This window comes from Ambystoma mexicanum, chromosome 9 (assembly GCF_040938575.1).
Source record: "Ambystoma mexicanum isolate Mex_15411 chromosome 9, UKY_AmexF1_1, whole genome shotgun sequence".
In the NCBI taxonomy this organism is placed as follows: Eukaryota; Metazoa; Chordata; class Amphibia; order Caudata; family Ambystomatidae; genus Ambystoma; species Ambystoma mexicanum.
In genome coordinates this window covers 1,392,274,521-1,392,295,971 of record NC_090931.1, presented here as the reverse complement: position 1 = coordinate 1,392,295,971, position 21,451 = coordinate 1,392,274,521, and the positions used below count along the sequence as shown (strand labels likewise).

General features: G+C 45.8%; 1 protein-coding gene across 1 annotated transcript in view; it reads left to right on the top strand.

Moving 5' to 3' along the window:
* The window catches only part of MAP3K2 (mitogen-activated protein kinase kinase kinase 2), a 1,280,649-nt gene that overhangs the window by 432,356 nt on the left and 826,842 nt on the right, over nucleotides 1–21,451 (top strand). The window contains exons 5-6 of the mRNA XM_069616795.1: nucleotides 1,500–1,599; nucleotides 6,128–6,241. Of these exons, the coding sequence (XP_069472896.1) occupies nucleotides 1,500–1,599; nucleotides 6,128–6,241 (214 nt within the window). The remainder of the gene's footprint in view (nucleotides 1–1,499; nucleotides 1,600–6,127; nucleotides 6,242–21,451) is intronic.

The following is a 21,451-nucleotide window of genomic DNA, read 5'->3' as shown; positions in this document are numbered from 1 at the left end:
GTTTGGGCTGTCTTGCTCAGGTATGGGTTTTACATCCTTCTTCCTGGTTGAGGTGACCTGATTGGGTCTTCTGTATGGTCCATTCCCTCCAGCATCCAAATTCTATTCCCTCCATGCAGGTATTGTTCAAGAGGAACTATGGTAGATGTGGTCTTTATTGGTTAGTTTATTCCTAATTGATTGGTCTATGCCTGGCGATATGCTTTACTTGACAAATTAGAATTTATTATTAACAAGTTATAGATGCCTACCAAATGTAGGGTTGGGGGATCTGCTTGTAACATTTAGAATGAACACCCTCGCGTTAGCAAGCATAGTTAGTGGGGAAATGATGGCCTTTGACCAAATGCGACTGTTAGCCTCTGTTCGGAGATGCTAATGTATTGAGATTCTGTTCTTGTTACAAAAAAAGTCACGTCCTAATTTTAGACTTATTATTACAGAACCCTCCGAGGCAGTTTTACCACAGCTGCCCTTTTTATCTGATAGGCAAACGCCCGTTTACTTTTACGCAACGTCTATGCTATGTTTCACAATCTGATCCAGAATGCCAGAGCATAGGAACTAATCACTCGCAGTCTGTAGGCCGTGGAGACTGACACCAGACACTCAACGGGTTGCATAGAGAAGCGCAATATTCTATGTACAGGCATTGAAAACGTATACAGTTTTCTATAATACACACGTGCATCCTGCCGTGTGCTTGTGACCCAGGGACTAACTGCAATAAAATCCCGGACATGTGCATGTGTTATGTTCTCCAACTTGTGTTCTGCAACCAGTTGAGTTCTTTTGGTGGCAAAACACTCCAAAGGTCTGGGCCATGCCTATTTACATTGGAAAAGTTCTGGCTTCCCTGAGCATGTTTCCATAGTTGAAGGAATGTGCGATTTAGGTTTGTCTTTTAAGCATGAAAATCGGGTCTTTTTGCTTGCATGTAGAAGTTCCTTTTTGATTAACGCCATGCTATCAGCACCAATAAGCCAGTCTCTAAATTCAGTGAAAAAGCCTTTGGAAATTGTTGCAATCTGAAATTCACTTTTACGCTTTGAAAAATTTTCTTAAGCACAAAGTAGAAATGTAAACGATGTTGGCCTCTTGATGCATATTGATTTCCTGCTGTTCAATCCGGTCTCCCAATGGCTCCACAGACCTAACACAAAGCTCAGGCCAATATATGGTGTCTGTCCTATTTTATGAACAGCTTTTTTGCAAACATTCTGCATATGAAGGATAGCACAGGGGCAACGTGCTGGTCTTGGAAGCAAGACCATGCAGAGCACGAGAGGTTAGAATCCAGGATCCGCGCTTAGAAACCACACTCTGGTATTAAGCGAGTTAGGAAAATCCAATTAAATACATTTAAATGTATGGAATGAAGCATTGTGACTGAGTTGTTTTACCCGTGTATGTTTTTATGAATCTTTCTGTGCCTCCCAATTCTTTTACCATTAGTTTATAGCCATGCTGTAACCTTGTGATATTTTTGTTTGATTCAGAATCCTTCAGTTCCCCAGGCCAGTCCTGTTAGAAGATCTTATTTCTAAGGCGAAGGTGGCCTTTGGCCAGTCCATGGATCTGCATTACAGCAACAATGAGGTACAATGATCTGGTAACACTTCTGCCTGCATGTGATATTTAATAAAATACATACATGACTATTATTTGGAACCTTCTAGCATTGTTACTTTTCATTTTAATTCCATAAGATTATTTTATTGTGCTGTGCATTACAAATTTTTCGATCACCTTTTATTGGTCCATTTCGGGCAATCTTCCATGAAGTACAATAATATGAAATCAGATAAAGTACTTTGCATGAACATGTAATGTAGGTCTGGTGGGTTAGCTAAAATGTGCTCAACCTTGAAAGAACCTTAAATAATTAAACAGCAGTGTACGAATGAGATGAGCAAATTATTTAGAGCATTGTCTTTACCACCAGGCATGTCTGTGTTTCTCAATAAAATGACAATGAAGATTTCCTATGCTTACAGCGCAGGGTAGTTTTAATTCTGAGGCGAGCATTATGCTGTACTTTCTTTAATACTGCAACTCACAGCATTTCTAAATTTGAACATTTAAACATTTAAACTCAACTTTTTAATTTTGTTATTTAGATGAAATGAAAAATCCAAGAGTTTAAAGAGTTCAACTCAAAACTACTAATCCCCATGAGCCTCTAGTGTTCAGTAGTCCTAAGGGTCCCATCGTCCACCTATCAGAGCCTGGGGCCCAGTACAAGTAGCCTAAGGTCCGGGTCCTTTCGCTTTGTTTTGGCAGCGAAACTCTGCCCGTACTCAAAACATAACAACTCTTCTGCCATTCCAACACTTCTGCACTCCGAGGACTCCAACTGTTTTCTGAGGGACACGGTTGCTGTGGCAAAACTGAGCACAGACACGTGCTCCAGAAAAAAACTCACTCTTTGACTCTCTACATCTCAGGCTGTCTTCTGCTCATCTCCTATGAGAAATCTACGGCAAAATTGTAAGGGTGGGAATATGTCAGAGTTTGTACATCATTCACATACATGTCCACATGAAACTTCTCGCCGTATTCTGGGCGGGATATAATGCTTGCCTCCGTGTCTTTAATAGAATCAAGACTACCCTGCACTGTACGCATGGGCAATCTTCATTCTATGTCAAGACAGGAGGCAACCCTTATGCTTGTTCAAAGCTCTCTACAACCCTATTAGATATTTCAGAGACTGGTTTAAAATAAAAGTGCTTAAATGTTGCTTCGGAAGACCAATCGGCTGATTTCATTATGTCTTGTAATGACACCCATGCTGTGTCTCTTATGCAGTAGGCAGCGAGCTGCGAAATGCCTGGCATTATGAAACCCTAAAAGCTATTGGATGGAGATTGCCTCCCTCTATCAGGGATCAGGTTGGCCGTTCAGGCCGAGCAGAAGGTCCTGGCTGTGGCGAATCATCCTCGGGGAAATACGAATAAATTTCCATTGCTACTGGAAACCAGGCTTGGGACTTCCACAATGGTATTATTATCACTAGCTCAGCGGGTTCCCTGCAGACTTTTGCTAAGACTCTTGTTAGCATGGCGAATGGAGGGAAGGCATAATGGACTGCTCTGGTCTATTGGTGTAAAAAGGAGTCAGTCCCTACTGCACCTGTGTCTATTCTCTAGCTGAAGTACTTGGGAGTTTGAGCGTTCAATTTGGACGCGAATAGATCGATGTATAGGGGACCCCAAATACTTTGTAGTTGTGCGAAAACCTGCGGGTGGAGCTTCCTGTCTCTGGAGTCCATGAGATATTGTGAGTTCCAGTCTGCTACAATGTTCTGCTCTCCTGGTAAGTATTCTGCTGATATTGATATGTGATGTTGTAGGCAGTGATGCCAAAAATCTTTTGCTAGTTCTGCTAACATCTTGGATTTGGTCCCTCCTAGCTTGTTTATATAACGGACGGCTGATATGTTGTCATCTTGAGCAAGGCGCAGCAATTGTCCTTGCCTTTGGTAAAAGTGTGCACTGTAAAACACCCTGCAAGCAGTTCTAGACAATTAATGTGCAATGTGAACATTTCCTTCATGTCTCTAATGCTCTAATTCTCTGCATCTGGCTCCCTAGCCGACCCTGCTCGTGTCTGACTCTATGGTTATATCTGGAGTGTTGCCGAAAACCCATCGGCCGTTCCAAGCTTCCAAGTTCTGGATCACCATCGAAGCTCTGTCAGAGTGTCTTGGTCTAGGGTCGCTAGTGTAACCTACTCCTCCCTGCAGGTGTTTGATCTTGAGTCTTTGTAGGGCTCTGTAGTGGAGAGGCCCGGGAAAAATGACTTGAATCGAGGCTGCTGATGGCCCCGCTACCCTAGCTAGACTGCAAAGCGAAATAGTCTTCTTCTCACTACAGCTCCCACTCTGCCGACACGCTACTCATTTACCCCCCTTTCATCCAGTTACATTCACATCACTGGCACTCCTTACACTTATTTATCAAACCACAGTTGCCACACTTAACAAGCACACTGCAATACCACTTGCTGACCAATACCCTCACCATCACCAGATATCACCTCACAATCCGCTGCTCTTTTTTTCCTCCTGCTGGTCTCTTGGTTCACAACCCCCTCTGACCTCCCCAGACTAACCTACACCCTCATCCTTCCTGTTTCCCCTTTTATCATCCGCCCTGTATCCTGGTTGGTGATATGACCATGTCCAATCAGACCCTTCTTTCCCTGCCTGAACGGGATGGTAGGTACTGCTGATTTCAGATACAGGGGTTAGGCCTGGCCCTTTTCTCTCTGAAGGATTGCTTCTGGGATTTAATGGCAGCCTGTGATCTGTATTTTTCTAGTTCGAGGTAGGTGGGTCTTGTTCCCTTTATGATTTTTAAAGTCCACCTTAGGCTCTGGTGGTGTAGTGTACCTGTTGGGGCAGGCCTTTCTGTGCCTTGCAGCAGACAGCTTTTCTTTTCCAGTGCTCTTGCTTCGTTCTGTTGTGGCATCATTCCTGAACGCAAAGTGCAGCAGGTTCAGCGGCATCTCTAACTCTTGGTTTAAGGTTTCTTCGTTCGGTCTGGAATCCAACGTAGTGTGTGGTGCGTTCCATCCATTCTGAAATCCAAGAAAAATACTTGCCCAGCATTTTGGATCACCAGCATTGGGTGATGCAATTCATTGCTCTAGAAAAAGACTGCCACTTGAGGCGGGGGAAGGGAGGCATGAAATGCCACAGTCGTCTGAGGGGAGCACTGGCTCCTGGTCCCCCCCTTGGCTGCGAGGGGTTCCCATTCCATTTTGACAATGCCCGCGTACTGGCCTTGTCACAGTGGGCCCACTCTCTCTCTCTCTCTCTCTCTCCATCACCGTTCAGCTATTACACGTGCTTCATTCCACGTGCTTCATTACACCAACTAGGGCTGTTGGTCCCTGGTGCAGCGCAGTTTGAAAGCTCTGATCAGTCCTCGCGCTGGCAGAAGCCATGGACGCGTCACATTGAGATCTCGGTGAGACAGTGGCCCCTTCCCTAGGTAGAATCTGTATTCCACTTTAATACAGTGATGAGTTATAACTTCATTTAGAGGTTCAGAACTGGAGCTTCAGTCATCCGCTGGCATCTTATTTGGTCTCTTGAGCTCTCCCCATCTTGTTGAGGTTAATTATGTTGTAGGCTTGATAAATTAACCGGTTTATCCTGCAAGTCTAGAGCGCATCACAGAGGCTTCAAATAGTCATTATGGAGTCGCACGGAAATCCCTCCTCCATGTAGGCAGTTGCACGCCATCTTGCGATTGGGTCGATGTTTCTCTGTAATGCTTTCCTGCTGACACCTGGGGCCATAGCAAAGGAGCGTTTGATCAGTTTGCGGCGTCTGAGTGCTGTTATTGGAAGTGGGGGGTTGTCAACTGCAGTGAACCAGTTCTACATATTTCTCAGCGCCCATCTCCCATCGCTCAGGCATGTTTTCATCTTCACTGGAACTGTCGCCACTTATTACATTCATGAAGGCATCGTACAGCAGGTCAAGGAGAGGGACAGACAGACAAATACTGGGTGTAGGTGTCTAGGGATCCCAACCGTTACCTCCATGTAGCTCACAACATTGGTCTACATGACTTAGTACGCTGGCCTTACTGGATCCTGGACTGGTCCTCTGCATTGAATGAGTTGATTCATGGGCTGTGCATATATCAGATAGCATCACTTTGGATACTACACATCTCATGAGAATAGTTTCCCCATTTAATCATCTAATGGGTGGCCAGCATTGACATTGTCTGTAAAGTTGTTGTCCTTTTATTTAGTTTACAGCATGGTTTAGAAGACAGAACCCCCACATTGCTAACACTGAAATACACGTGGCTTCCTTTGGAGCCTTTCTTGAATTTGGGGCACAGGTCCAATGTGCCCCCTATTTGGATGCAGATGATGCTACAAATTTGATTCCAGAACGGTTTTTTGCATGGGGATCTGTGTTTAATTGTTTTTACATGAAGCTAGATCTAGAAGTCCTAAACATTGCACATTAATATTTTGTACGCTTACTTTAAAAAGTATCACACCTGGAAGTGCTTTTTTCTTTTGTTCCAAATAAAATATTTGCTTGTATACAGTTATAATTGGATCCATTTTAAATGTATGTTTTTGCTCGTCACAGCTGGCCATTCCTTTAACAACACAGGACGACCTGGATAAAGCTGTTGAACTTCTTGACCGAAGTCTTCACATGAAGAGCCTGAAGATTTTACTGGTTGTGCACAGGAATTCCCATGTAAGAACTGTCTTACACTGCATGCCAAGGATTTGTCCTTTGTTTCCATCATAGTGTATGTCCACAACACAAGAGAATTGTGAAAGGAATAATTGAAGGCCTGCAACAGTGCTTTGCCAGCTGTAGTTTGCATTTTGTCATGTGATTAGAGATTAGCCAAAACAGGGACGTCATTCTTTGAATATTGAACAGTATTTATTTGCCAATTTAGAATAAGATCTTTATTATTCATGAATCTTTCTGTGCAGGATATCTGAACGCATAATTTAAATAACATGTCATGGACGTGTGTGTATATATGTGTATCTATATGTCTGAGGCTTGTGGTATCTGCTTAGATCACATGCTATGCATAGGCTGACATCTAGGGTAGCTGTGGCGTATTACATTTTTTGTTTTCGAAACTCAAAAAAAAGGGACGTCGACAAGGGCGTGCCAGTAATACTATTCCTAGTTTGACGTCTACTGTACCCATAGTCCTTCACATGTCTGGGTCCCTCAAAATTTTTTTCCCCCAATCATATTCAGACGCATATCGCAGAGTTCCTTCTGATGCCATTACTTAGTAAAGTTTAATTCTAGTATTTCTTTCTGTCCTGTCTACAACAGTTTACTGCAAGATATTCGGCGATGGCTTCAAGGGCAAGTTTCGACAATGCTCTGTCTACAGCCTTCCAAGGCCTCATCGGGCATCGGCCCTGCACAGTAGGGAGAGCAAGGGAGGTTAATATTCTAGTCTCATTAAGAGAATGTATATTCCCATTTATTTCGCCAGGCTGCCATCCTTGTACATCATGCAAAACACTCCCTTTAGATTTTGGCCTTCCTGTAATAGGCAATTTCCCTGGAAAGATTTGCACCGGGTGTGAAACCTTTGTCTCCCCAGGGACCACGCCGAGGAACAGTGCAAGTCTTGCAAACTGTCCACACCAAAAACTCTAAAGGACCGCAAGACCAAATGTTGGGCCACGCAGGCCGAGGCCGCCATGGACTTTGAGGGAGCCTCCACCAATGACCGCATCAACGTCTTAAGTGACTCTGAAGGCGATTAGGATCCATCGGATACCCGCGTGCGAGCCCCCGACCCAAAAGGCAGGCCGGTGGTACTGCTTTGGGGATGACACTTGGCGGCTCGAGCACTACCAAGTTACATCACACAAAGCACATCCCCCCGATGGCCGATAGTCGAACCATGTTGTCGACCAATAAGCCACACGTGTCGTTGAGGGGATGGTCCGAACATTCCCTGTCCTCTGGGCCGTCACAATCACCACATGACAGGCCCATGGAACAGACGTTGGTCTGTTTCTGACACTGCGTCTAAAATCTGGGAAGGTGCTGGGCGCGACGACCGGGCTTCGAAAGATGTGTCGACTGCCTCACGAAAAAGCTGAAAAATGTAAAAACTGAGTGAGTTAATTAAAAAACACATTCCTGACACCCTATTTCAGGCCAAAACGTTTAAAGACCAGAAGTCTGATGACCCGGGTTAAAAAAGTTCAGGCTACTAAAAGCAGGGATTACGCTACCCCACAGGGCACCCTTTCTGGGCTATGCACTATAAGAAAACCCCTGTCCCAGAGCCCCCACCTACACCTGCTCCTACTACTCCTGGTCCCTCTGTATTGCCAAGCTCCTCACAATGGACCTCCAAACAATTTGACAGTCATGAGAAGAATGTCCTATTTTATACACTTCTTCAATGAGTAATGTATCCCATATATATGAATGTTATGTCTGGCTTATTGAATTTCTTTTGTCACTTTTTATAAAACCGTAAACTTCTGAAACGCATGTTGCATTTATTCAACAATGCACCCCTTTCGTAGACTTAGATGAAACGAAGGACAACAATAAGGCAGATAGGCTGGAAAGTAACAGTAAAGTGTACGATGCTGCTCTTTTAAGGTGCCAAACTGTCACAGCCATCCATCCAGCACCCAGTTCTGTTTTATGACCTGTGTAGTCAGGATCTTAACACTTATTCAGCTTCAATTCTTTTCTGCACTTGTTTTAGTAATTTGCAAGACATTTCTGGCTTGTTCTCGTCATCTGTCAGTATAAGGCCTTTTCTGTGGATTTTTATGCCTGTTTGTCTTCCCACTGGCCTTTTTATGTCCCTGCACTGAGTAGAAAAGGCCTTCCTTCTTTGATAAATGATCTGCCTGTGGTGGCAAGTCCTGGAAATACCCACAAAACTCTATTGCCTCTTCTTCAGAGTTGCTGCTTTCAAAAAGGTCTAGATTGAAAGAACCAAGGTCACCAAGACCGTTGGATACTGTCTCTGACATATGAGAGATTTGGCATAAGCACTGCTGTCACTGCCACAACTGCTGAGCTGCTCAACATCTAGAGATGGCACATTGATGTTCACAGTCTCACAGATATCCATTTTTTTAAGGGTGGAGCCAGTGGAATACATCCTAAAGTCCATGGAGTAGTGTCTGTATCTGGCTGAACTTTGTATTGTGCCTCCTCCGCCACAGAAGACACTGGCACAGAGTGGGGAATAAGTAGAGCACATTTACCTAATCGCAGCCGAAGCCCACAATTGCTACAATGGCCTCATCACCTCTGCCAAGGAGCATCCACACCCAGGGAACAGAACACCACACAAACCTCACCCCCAAGGACACCTCCGAGGGATTTCTCTCTAGGCACGGACTCAGTCAGAACCAGGCACTTAGTCTACCAGTTCTATGATTGCATTGGATGTTACATTTATTTTTTTCTAGCCTAACCAAAATAAGAGCCAGTCAAGTAAATTTTTTCTACATGTAACTTAGGCACTACCAACCACATTAGTACTTCTGCAAAAATGTCTTTATAACAATCTGCATATTAAAGATCTAGCAAGGGCTGAGTATTGTGCATGTAGCCATTTTACATTCTGCTAATATTACTACCTTTACACAGAAAACCGGAAGCTTGAACAATGCGGAAATTTTAGCATTTTCACAAAGTGTGATCCTTCCATGCTCCAGGGATTCAGGGAGCTTAGTCCTAAATGAACCTAGACAGCATCTCGAAGATTGATTTGAATAGAAATATGAGTCCACAGCCTTTATCCATCAAGGTGCAGGTCCGTAATTTCCAACAGGCTAATTTTCCTATGCTTACAGAGAATAACATTTTTGTAACACCCAAACCCAGATGTATCACTGCGTTTGTACCAGCATGTGATATAGAAAAAGAGTAAATACAAGTAAGAGCACACTGGAGGAAAGTCATGACCCAGAAGTTGAAATCTGGCAGTAATGCAGCCCACCTGAATCAGTTAGTCATATTTGTCGAATAGTTAGTAGTCTCCTGAATGTAGCATAGGACGGGTCATTCCTGATAATCAGTGGCAGGGAGTTCCAAAGGGTAGGCGTGGTGACACTGAAGCATGTGCCACTTGCTCGCGCAAGTTTGTATCAAGGAGTGACCAGCGAGACACTGCTGGAGGATCAAAGGAGCCGCTTCTGTTTCCTTGTGATGGTTTTGTTCAGGTAGAGGGGCACTTCGTTCTAGATACGATGGGCAATGGAGAAGGTCTTAAAGTCGATACAGGCTTTGATGGGCAGTCAGTGGGATTTGTGCCGTGCTACTGTGATGTGGACCCAACGACGGAGCCCCAGGACTGCACGCAGCAATTTATTTTGGAGGACTTGGAGCTTGACGAGGTTGGATGCTGACGTGCCTTTGAGCAGTGCATCACTGCAATCAAGTTTACAGAGTATAAGAGCTCAAGAGAGAGTAACACAGTTGTTGGTGGAGTGAAACGTTCTACTCAAGGAGATGAGCTTGTTAGATCTCAAGGAGATAAGCTGTTGAGGATGTTGAGGTGCTTCATCATGGTGAGCTCGGCGCCTAGGTATACCGTGAGGGTTTTAACATGTTTGAGGACCGGGACAGTGACACTGTCAATATGAAAAGAAAAGGAAGAGGAGGAGGAGGAATCATCCAGGGATTTAAGGTCCTGGAGCAAGCCAACAATGAGTCCCTCGGTTTTCACATTGAGACAGAGGTGTTGTGTGGCCATCCAGTTTTGTATGGCACTGTACACATTGCTTATAGTGGTGGTATCTTGATTGTAGTTACCTGAGGTAGGGATGGGGATCTGAGTATTGTTTGCAAAGTTTGTATAAGTGATACCAAAGGAGTCAAGGATATCAAAGAGCGGTTTGGTGTAGGTGTTGTACAAGGTGGGTGAGAGGCTGGATCCTTGAGGGACACCAATGGGGGACTGGGATAGGGTCAGCGGCAGTGTTGTCAATGGCGACCCTTGAGGTAAGATCGCTGGGGACAGATTTAACCCAGGTGGTGGCTTCCGGGGAGAAGTGGGAGCTGGGGTGCTGACAGTGTCATGATCTGCTAGATCAAAGTCTGCCAAAAGGTCGAAGAGTAGGAGTAGTGCTAGGTTACCAGCATTACGAATCCTGTCCAACTGTATTTTAAGGTTGAATATGGCAGTTTCGGTGCTGTGCTTGGGGCGTAAGCCAGACTGTCTGGCTCAGAGTAGGTGGTGATGCTCTAAGAATTGTTGTACTTGTGCGTAGGCAATGCGATCTAGAATCCTGAGCAGGAAGGGCACAGTAGTGATGGGGCTCTAGTTGGTAGGCACAGTGGGGTCCACAGAGGTTTTTTTTATTGAGTGCCGTTACCCAGTCTGATTGATACTGCTGGGGACAGTGCATGCTTTGAAGGAAGCATTGACAAAGATTATAATGGGTGTCATGGTGGCGGCACAGAGCTTGATGATATGCGCAGGCCAGGCATCTCCCTTGCAATTGGGGGTTTGGATGTTCTCAAAGACTGTAGTTTGGGAGAAGAAAGGTAGCGGAGAGTCAGTAGTTACTGGATTAGCTCAGGCTAGTCTTCCAAGGGTGGCCAGTGTGCTGGGTTTGGCTGCAAGTTGAGATTTTATTTAGGTTCATTTGATTGCTACGCAGGTCAATTTTGTTGGTGAGGGCATCTTGAATAGTAGTGCACTAGAGTTTGACAGCCCTAGAGTAGGACAGGTGTCTCCAATTCTCTCAGTATGGCAAAGGGTTATTTTGTATTGGAACTTGCGTTTGAAATTCTATTGTCATAGGGAGGCGGCGTTGTTTGAGAACTGCTTTCTTTTATAGGCCATGGTGGTATCGGCTAGGTTTAATGAGTTACCCGGAGACGGGTGTCTCTTGGAGAGATGCTCTAGAGCTCTCTTGGCTCTAGCGCGGCTCATCTGAAAACCAGTTGTTAGTTGGCGTGGGCGTTATTTTAGTGAGGCTTGTAGGTCAATGGTGAGTCGGAGGCAGTGGTGGTATTGGTTTGCTATGCCTTCTGGCTTGTTGGAGCTAGGAGGGGTGAGGGTGAGCTTGGACAGTAGCGTGAGCCTGAGGATCTTGTGCGCAAGTTCCTTGGTAATTCTGGCCATCTGGTTGAGTGTGGGCATTTTGTCTGGGGTGCATTTAGTGTGCAGGAGATTGAATTCTATTAGGTGGTGATCTGTCCAGTGCACTGGATTAATCGCTGAGATTTTGATTTTGGTATTGGTAGAGAGTATCCAATCGAGGATGCAACCTTTGTCGTGCGTGGGGGGCCGAGACTAGTTGAGAGAAGCTCGTTTCTGTGAATGCCTGTGCTAAGGCTGTAGCTTTGTGATCCACGGGGTCGTTGTAACCCACATTAATGTTACCTAAGATCATACATTTGATTAGGGGTTTGACAGACCTTGTTAAAACCAGGGTATGTAATGTTTTATGTCCCTACAAAGAGGCTAGGAAAGATAAAAACATGGGAACGTTTTCAGAGTATGACGCATGGATTGAAATATCTAATGGTTTAGCATTAGGGCAACAGGTGACTATACCATCCATTGTTTAACAATTACAATACAGAGCACACATCTTCATCTTATTTACCGATTTATTGGATAATCTATCCGTATTCAACACTTTGATCTCTTAACCATTCGACATTTGGTAGGTAATTTTAATATAACACTTAACCAAGTGCTGGCAACCAGCCAAATTCATTTTACATGCAATGTGGGGTTTTCACCAACCAAATATTTTGTGGTAAGAAAACAGGCAAGGTTGCAAACTGTTATTTTTTTAACGCAGCAAGTGCTTGGTCATCTTAATGGTCATAATCCATCAGATATTGCTGTAGCATCCACATGTCTGCCAAGTGGAGATGCATTATTGAAGTAATAAACTTGGCAAACTGTGGTGTGGTAGTTTATCTAAAGATTATTACAAAAGTTTAAAGTGTCCACAAATTCTCAAAGGTGCTACTGTTCTGCTTAATGTTCCAGTTTAGCTTCCAGTTCTAATAGGGAAAATAGCAGAATCTATTACAGGGAGGGTCTGCCATGTTTTTTCTATAAGGGATTGTCTCTGCTCAAACCTATTTCTTTGCACCTCTGCTCCCTCTGACCGTGTCCTGACTCAATATGAGGACTTTGTAGTTCATATTAGATCAGTGTTAGCATGTTATCACTTGCATATTTTAAAGCCTGAAATGGTTTAATGGTGAATATCGCAAGTTAAAAAAGAGCGTGAGCATATCAGTATCTTGTGAGTGTCTGTGCGTATTGGTGGGAGACCCCTATACTCCTACGTCCCGTCCCCTTTCCTCCATACTTAAGGGACATCTCTCCGTCCTGTGGGACGGGACCGGAGCACTTTGTAAAAAGCATCCACATTTTTTTCAAAAATGTGTCCCTCTCTTTCCTGCGCGGGGCATGGCATGCGGCCGTAACCCCGCCTACCTTGGCTCTGCCCCGAGCATTGCCCATCAGTCCTTTTTTCCGCTGGCTCCTACGCAGCCCCTGTCCGTTGGCAGCAATAGACCACCTCCAGTCTCTCCTTCAGCTCCTGTTCCATCTAGGGCTGTCGGTGAACTGGCGGAAATCCTCCATGACGGTCTCACAGGACCTGACTTTCCTGGGTTTTCGTTGGAACACGATCGACTGCCGAGTGTATCTGACAGGGGACAGAATGGCGGATCTGTTGGCCACGTGTCAGATGTTTGCGCAGTCGGAGAGCATGTCGGCCTGGTAGTTCCAGAGGCTTCTGGGCCTCATGGCCTCGTGTATACTGGCTCTTCCTCTTGCTCGTCTCAAAATGAGACGGACCCAGATGGCTCTTCGGAGTTCCTGGCGTCAGGCTGTGGACCCGGATTCCAAGCAGATAATGATTCTGGATTCCATGAGAGTGGACCTGGACTGGTGGTCATCTCTCAGCAACCTGTCAGTGGGCGCGGTGTTCCAGGACCCAGCCCACATGGTGACGATCACGACAGACTCCTCCCTTTTGGGGTGGGGTGCGACGTTAATCTTCAGGTCTCGGACCTCTGGTCACCTCAGGACAAGCTCCTGCACATAACTCATTTGGAGCTTCTGCCGATTTTCTGGCGATCAAGGCGTTCAGACCTCTCATTGTCAACAAGTTGGTCCGCATAAGAACGGACAATGTGGTATCAATGTATTACATAAACAAGCAAGGGGGAACAAAGTCTCCCCCTCTTGTGGACCTGTCCATCCAAATTTGGGAGTGGGGCGTGCTTCATGCGTTCTGGCTGCTTGCAGTGCACATTCCGGGCCAGCTGAATGTCACTGCGGATGCCCTCAGCCGACGGACAGTGGTCAGCTACGAGTGGGAGTTGAAGGCGGAGATCCTCTCATGGATTTTCTCGCGTTGGGGCACAACTGAGGTGGACCTCTTTGCCACGGCGGTAAACAAGAAGCTTCCTCAGTACGCCTCCAGAGGTGGTCTGGGGGCCTCCTCTATGGGGGACGCACTCGAGATTCCATGGCACAACATGAGAGCTTACGCCTTCCTGCCTCTTCCCCTGGTTCATCGAGCAATTTGGAAGTTGAAGAGCTCTGTCGACTGTTCTCTTCTACTGATAGCTCCATGGTGGCCGGCCAGGTTTTGGTTTTCAGAACCAACACCTGTCGGTGTGTCCGCTGATCAGGTTACCAGTAACTCCCGATCTTCTTCACCAAGGGGAACAGCAGATGTGGCACCCCTCCCCACAATCGCTCAACTTGGCGGCATGGTGCCTGAGTTCACGTCTCTACAGCATTTGGGTTTGTTTGCAGATAACATGCGCATTATCCAGGCAGCCAGGAAACCCTCGACCAGATCCCAATACAAGAGTAAATGGCTCAGGTTCTGTCATTGGTGTTTGGAGAAAGACTTGGACCCGAGGGTGGCAACGATTGACACAGTGCTTTCCTTCGTATCCTCCCTAGCAGAGTCAGAAGTTCATGTTCTGTCTTGCAGGACTTATCTCTCGGCGATTTCCACTTGCCTCTCTACAGACCGGTGTTCTTATTCTTTAACTAACCCGGTGGTGAAGAGACATTTTGCTGGCTTGACACGCATCTACCCTCCAATTCGTAGTCCGCACCCGCCTTGAGACCTAAATGTAGTCCTGACGCCGCTGTGCCATAAACCCTTTGAGCCCAATGGCTACGGTTGACCTCAAGTATGTCCTGGAAAGTGTCCTTTCTGGTAGCCGTTACATCAGCGAGGAGAGTGAGTGAGCTCCAGGCATTGTCGGTGGAGCATCCTTTCTTGGTCTTTCACAAGGACAAGGTAGTTCTTCGGACGAACCCTGCTTTCCTACCAAAGGTAGTGACCGAATTCCATCTGAATCAGTCGATTTCCCTTCTGGTCTTTTTTCCGAACCCTGCCTCAGAGGAGCTGTGCCTCTCTAAGAATAGTGAGCAGGACCCCCCTTGTTAATTTACATATGCAAGTAACTTTGGGTCTCACCCTAAGTTACTAGGGGAATCCAGACGTGGACCCCTTGCTCACTATTCTTAGAGAGGCACAGCTCCTCCCTACTGATGAGGTCCAACCAGACCGAAACACGTGTCTGGGGATGCTGTTGGTACTCTTGTTCAGAGGAGAATTGCCTAGCATTTCGGTGCTGGACTGCCCCAGGGCAGGACAAAGACTGATATGTTTAGGATATTTCTTCTCTGTGAAAGATAGTGAGCTAAAGACTCTGGGTAAGTCTCTCGCAACCAGGACTAATGTCTGGCAGAGAGACTCCCAGGACCCCCCTTGTTAATTTGCTCTTTTTAACATCTACATGGAGTTGTGTAGGGGTCATGAGATGGAACACAGGATCTTTGTATTACCTGTATTCCAACTGTAACCAACTATCTGAGAGTGACATTTGTCCTAATTTACTGCTGTTCTTTCACCACAGAGATACTAGTTCCAACACGTAATGCTTTCTCCTTGCCTTTGTGTGTTCCTCTTGTGTGTATTCTGTTGTAATACAATAGTAAGTCGTCTGTAAGCTTCACTGTACCTCTCCTGTTTCTCCTTCTGTGGCAATACTTATCTGGCCTCCTCAGTGCCATCAATTTTCGTTGTTTTCTTCTTTCAGTTTTGATATGCATACATATGCTCTAGCTCCTCCCTACATTGATACTCTCGAGTTTCACACACATTATTAAAAAAAATCATTTTCTTTAGATTTTCAACTAAAAACAGTACTTGCGCCAAAGTAATAGCGATGTTATATGTGGTTTAATTGGCTACATTTAGTAATTGAAAGTGGTTTGATATCATGGAAGGGAGGATATGGATGACTGTTAGATTTTCCCTTGTCTGTGCCCATTAGTATTTTGAGATTGGAACTAGGATAACAATCATTGTGGTCCTTTTTATAAAGCAAGGAGCCATAGGGCTTTACATTACAACTATGGATACGATGAGTCAAGCTTTGTGTAATGAACTGAAGAATATGATAGGAATTAATAGTAATTGCTTCTTAAGGAGTTTTTATAGAAGATGTAAAAATGGTATGCAGGAAATGGGAATTATGCCTAGTTCTTTGAAACTGATCATCAAGAATCGGCTGCGAACTTTGGACAAAACTGAGGATGGTAATAATGTGGTCAGGTTAAAGCTACAGAAGGTTTCCCACTGGTACGCGACTTCTAATGTAAATGGGCCATATCTAATGAAATTACCATGTCAAACATCAAACATGGCATATGAAATTTTGCATGAACTATTTACCAACGTTGGAGGTAATTGGACTCAAATTGGGTATCCCGGGTGATAAGAGGCAATGCAGGTTATGTGACTTGAATTGCATTGAAACCGGGGGCTGCTGTGATTATGTATGGTGGCTACGTCGTCCATCCGATGGCAGCGGCTTACAGTTGGTGGGGCTCAGCGCTGGCAGACGATCAACATTGCATACATTGTTTTTTCTAGCACAATGGAAGTTCCCCTTTGCCAGGATGGCTCTATATTCTGATCTTGGGCTGGGATGTGTGCACCGAAGAGAAGCCATTTAGAATGGATTGTGTGCTCTGACGTATTCCACATATTTGACATGTAATGTTCACAGCTGTGTAGGGAAACCTTTTCGGCAGAGGCCGTCCTGCGTTGATGGCGTCGGGTCGATGTCCTTCGAAAGGCCTCCGTCGAGAGCGACGTCACCGGATGTTATAAATAGGACGCACGCGCCCGTAGCCTCAGTTCCGTTTTTTCCGTGACAATGTTTGCTTCGGAGACTGCGCACCACGTGTTTTAGCTTGTGTAGATGTCTTCTTCTTCGACCCCTCCGACTCCGCGGTATGGCTTCAAGACTTGCCGGGACTGTAAGTCTAAAATGGCGATCACCAACCCGCATCGCATTTTGTTTGTGGTACTTGGGCGAGAGTCACGACACTGACGACTGTTCTAAATGCCAGCCGCTGACTGCCAAGGCCTTGCAGGAGCGTAAGGGAAAGCTTCAGGTAGGTAGGGGTGGTAAACCCAGTAAGTCCAAACGTACTTCCAAGTCCAAGGGTATGTCCACCAGCGATTCGAGGGGCGACTCTCTGCGTCGAAAGGATTCTTGGTCCCAAAGTGGTTCCCGCCATTCCTCCTCTTCTCGACATTCAAGGAAGCGGCGTCACCGGTCGCCTTCCCCGTCCTCCTCGGAGGATGGTGCCTCGAGGAAAGTGGCTTGCCCAACGAAGTCCTCGCCTCTGGAGGAATGGGCTGCCTTTAGGGAGCAGATGTTGGCGATTTTTCAATCGCAGGGCACAGTTCTGTCTGCGCCTTCTCACAAAGCCGGCGAGGAACGGTCTCGAACCGTGGGTTGTACGCCTTCGGGTTTGGGTCATCGGCGCTATCCTCATCGGGAACCTTTGAGGTCCTGTTCGGACAAAGCTTAGGATGGTCGCAAGAGACGTGCTTCCAGATCTGGGTCCTCGTCCCCGGGGAGACAGCAAGATTCTGCAAAGGGCTTGAAGCTGGCATCGGCGCTGTGTCCGTTGGATATGGACGTCGAAGCAGTGCCTTCGTATCAGCCCTCGGCGCCGTCGGTGCCCTTGTTGATGCTGAAGCCCTCAATGCTGAAGCCCTCAATGCCGAAGCCATCAGCGCTCTCGACGACTTCGGGGCTTTTTGGTCAACAGGTAGCGTCAGAGATCCCTGATGTTGTGGATCCTCCTAAGAAGGCTACTTCCAAGTCTGTGAGGCCGGTGGTGGACTCCAGACCCTCTTCTGTTCCGAGGCAGGGTTTTTACCTCCCTCTGGATGACATTTATGAGGAGGAGGAAAGGTCAGACTTTGATGTGGACCCTATTGAGCCTGATGAGGCTCCTGTCTTTTCTGGAGACAGTCATTTGGAAGAGTTGAGGCAAACGCTTCATGATGCCAGTGGTTTGGACACTTCTCCGGAAGTTGAATTTGGCAGGCCTGAACATGGGGCTCATGCAGAGTCGTCCTACAGGAGACTCAAGGCTAGGGTCATGGAGTATATGGGCTGGTCAGTCCTCTGGAAGCTTTTGTGCAAGATGATCTAACGGACATTTTAGACCAAGGACCGTCCGCTGACCCGGTGTTACCTTTTCATCTCACTTTACAGAAAAACGGTGGTGGCTGACTGGCAGTCACCGGAATCTCTTCCGGCTGTTAACAAATCGTTTTTTTTTTTTTTTTTTAAACCAATTTTATTAATTTTATCCACAAAACAACTTGCAACCAAACTTGCAGTATTCACAATAACACTTTTTTTTGTTTTAAACATTGTGTGTAGTATTCTGTTTACTGCTTCCCCTTAACCCCCCCGTTCGAGCTTACTCCACTTCGCAATTTACAACTTCTTCTTCTGCCGGAGTTCCGTTCCCCATGTCCTCGCTAGATTTGTCATCGCTTTACCGATTCTGGGAGGGTCCGTATAATGTGGCTACTAAGTGTTTCCAGGCTGTCAGGGTTCCTGCCTCTACTTCCCCACCTCTATCACCCGGTTTTTGCCATACTGCTGTTTCAGCTTCTATCCATTTCTGTAGGTCTGCCCTCCAGGCTTCTATCCTAGGTCTGTTGCATGCCTTCCAACCCATGGCAATTCTACGCTTGGCAAGTATGTACGCCAAGTCTTTCAGTTTACTTACAAGTTTTAATTGGCGTTGCCTTAGGAATCCCCCTATCAAGCATGCCCACATTGATTCAACAACTATTCGTATCCCTTTCTCCTTTAACCACCGGGCAACTTCTTCCCAGAATTTCCCAATTTCAGGGCATGTGCATCAGCCCCGCATTTTCTTCACAACATTTGGGGCATATCTGTCTTTTTGCGTTTCTAAATTTGGATAACCTTTGGGGTGTCATGTATGCTCTGTGGGTTATATATAATTGGATTTGTTGTAGCATTGCATTCCTGGATACTTTCTTATGGTATCCCTGAGCCCTCTTCCACATCTTATCATCATGGGTACCCCCGCCTCTTCTTCCCAGTCATATCTTAGTTGTGCCACTTCCTTCCCCACCTTGGACATCAGTAGTTCAGTCTGGATATCTCGTGTCTTCCTTCTGCTACATCATATATGGTTTCTATGATAGCGTCAGGTGGCTCTCCCAGTGTTATTTCTGACCATCTCTCTGATCCGCGCACCAATCTGTTATATGCCATATATTGCCCAGCATGCAACCCGTCTCCTCCATCAACCCCTCGAATGCCGTGATCTCTCCTTTTTGCCAAATGTCTCCTATTGTTACAATTACAACAGGTTCCCAGTATCTCCTAATTGTTTTCATTAGTTGTCTATCCCCTCCCGTCAATACTACCAGCGATACTTGTGGAGAACACAGCGTTGGGTTCTCCATGGCCTGGCAAGCCCTTTGCCATATCTCCCACCCCAATGCCAGCATCTTCGAGCGCTTTTTCACCTCTAGTTTGGGCAGCCATATTATTTCTTTCAGATAGTACGGCGTGCACTCCATTCTTAACAATCTTGATTCTTATGGTCTTCTGATAACCATTTGGCTACGTATTGTCGTTGGCTAGCTAAGTAGTAGATTCCATAGTTTGGTAGTTGTATCCCCCCTTTATCATGTGTGTTTTGCAACTTCCAAAGGGCAATTCTATTCATAGTCCCATGCCATAGAAATTCTCTGCAAATGCTCTGTAGTTTAACAAAGACCCTCCTTGGTATCAGGTATGGGATATTCCTGAAGAAGTTTAATAATCTCGGCAATACTACCATCTTCAGTAGCGCACCTCTTCCCATCATCGCCAAGGGAAGCTTGGTCCAGAACATCATAGTGTTTTCGATATTTTTTATTGCTTTCTCCGTGTTGTGTTGGTGTTCTGCCTCAACCGTATGCTAAATGTGTATCCCTAGGTATCTGAACGTGCTTGTTTCCCATGGTATTTGCAGAATGGTAGGTTGTCCCGTTGGACTCCTATATATCTCCCCACTGGGAATATGCATGACTTCCGGGGGTTCACTGCTATACCGGATAGCAACGCAAATCGCTCCAGTACTTCCAGGATGTAATGGAGGTTTTCTTCCGGATATCGTAAATATAACAGCATATCGTCTGCATAAAGTGAGACAAAATGCGGTTCCCCTTTTATGCTAATCCCTATTACCTCATATTGCTGTCTCGAGTATATTGCCATGGGCTCCAATGCCAGAATGTACAGCATCAGGGACCATGGGCAACCCTGTCTAGTGCCCCTGCTTAATTGCCACCGTTCTAAGATAACCACCCCTGTTTTAACCCTAGCTAGCAGTGCACTATACAGTAGTTTAACCCATTTAAGGTACCCCAGCCCTATTCCATATTTTGGTCAAGGCTGCAGTCAGCCAGACCCATTTAACAGAATCAAAGGCTTTTATTGCATCCAATGATACAATTGCCATCTCGCTCACATCCCCTTTCGTGTATTTTATCACCCTGTGCAGTCATCTGAGGTTGTCGGAAATGTTCCTACGTGGGACATATCCTGTTTGATCTTGATGTATCAATTTGTTAATGACCCGTTTCATTCTGTTTGCCAATACTGCCGTAAGTATTTTACTATATTGGTTCAGCATCGATAGTGGCGTGAACGATCCACAGTCCTTTCCTGACTTATTGGGTTTGGGGAGTGGAATAATTATAGCTTCTCTCAGGGATTCTGGTAGTCACCCTGTTTCAAATGCCTCATTCAGCATATCTAGCAGCGGGGGAAGCACCTCTGTTTTGTACATTTTATAAAACTCACTAGGGAGTCCATCCACCCCTGGGGTCTTGCTCGTGGGTAGTTGTGTAACCACCTCTTCCAGTTCATCTAGAGTGATCGGGGTCTCTAGGTCCTCCCACTCCTCAGCGCTTATTTGTGGCATGCCTATGTCCTCCAATATGTCCATCAACTCCCCACTATCGCTCCCACCTTTATTCACATACAATTTTTGGTAGTATTCCAGAAACTCTCGGTTCACTCCTTCTTGGGTGTCTATTATTTGCCCATCCTCCCTCATCACCACTCTAATCACAGGTATAGGGGTATCACTTTTGTACAACCATGCTAGCATCCTTCCAGGCTTGTCACCACCCGCATGTTGCCTTTCTACATATTTTCTATATTTCAGATTACATAATCTTCCCCAGTGTTCTGCACACTCTTGTTGTAGTTTTTATCGTTTCAGCATCCTATTTGGTGTTACTACCCCTACCCAGGACTGTCTCTAGCTTGGTTTCTGCATCCTGCAATTCCTCCAATATTTCTCCTTGTAGCCCTTTAGACTTTGCCATAGCTAACCCCCTCACTACCTCTTTGAAGGCTTCCCACAGTGTGCCGGCTGACCCAACACTCCCAGTGTTGATCTCAAAGTAGGTTATAATTTCTTCTCTTAGGTCTTCCTTGAACATCGTGTCTTTCAGTGCTTCAGCTCTGAGTCGCCACGTTGGAATCCTTGCCCTTGGAGGTCGGTATTGCCATGTTGAA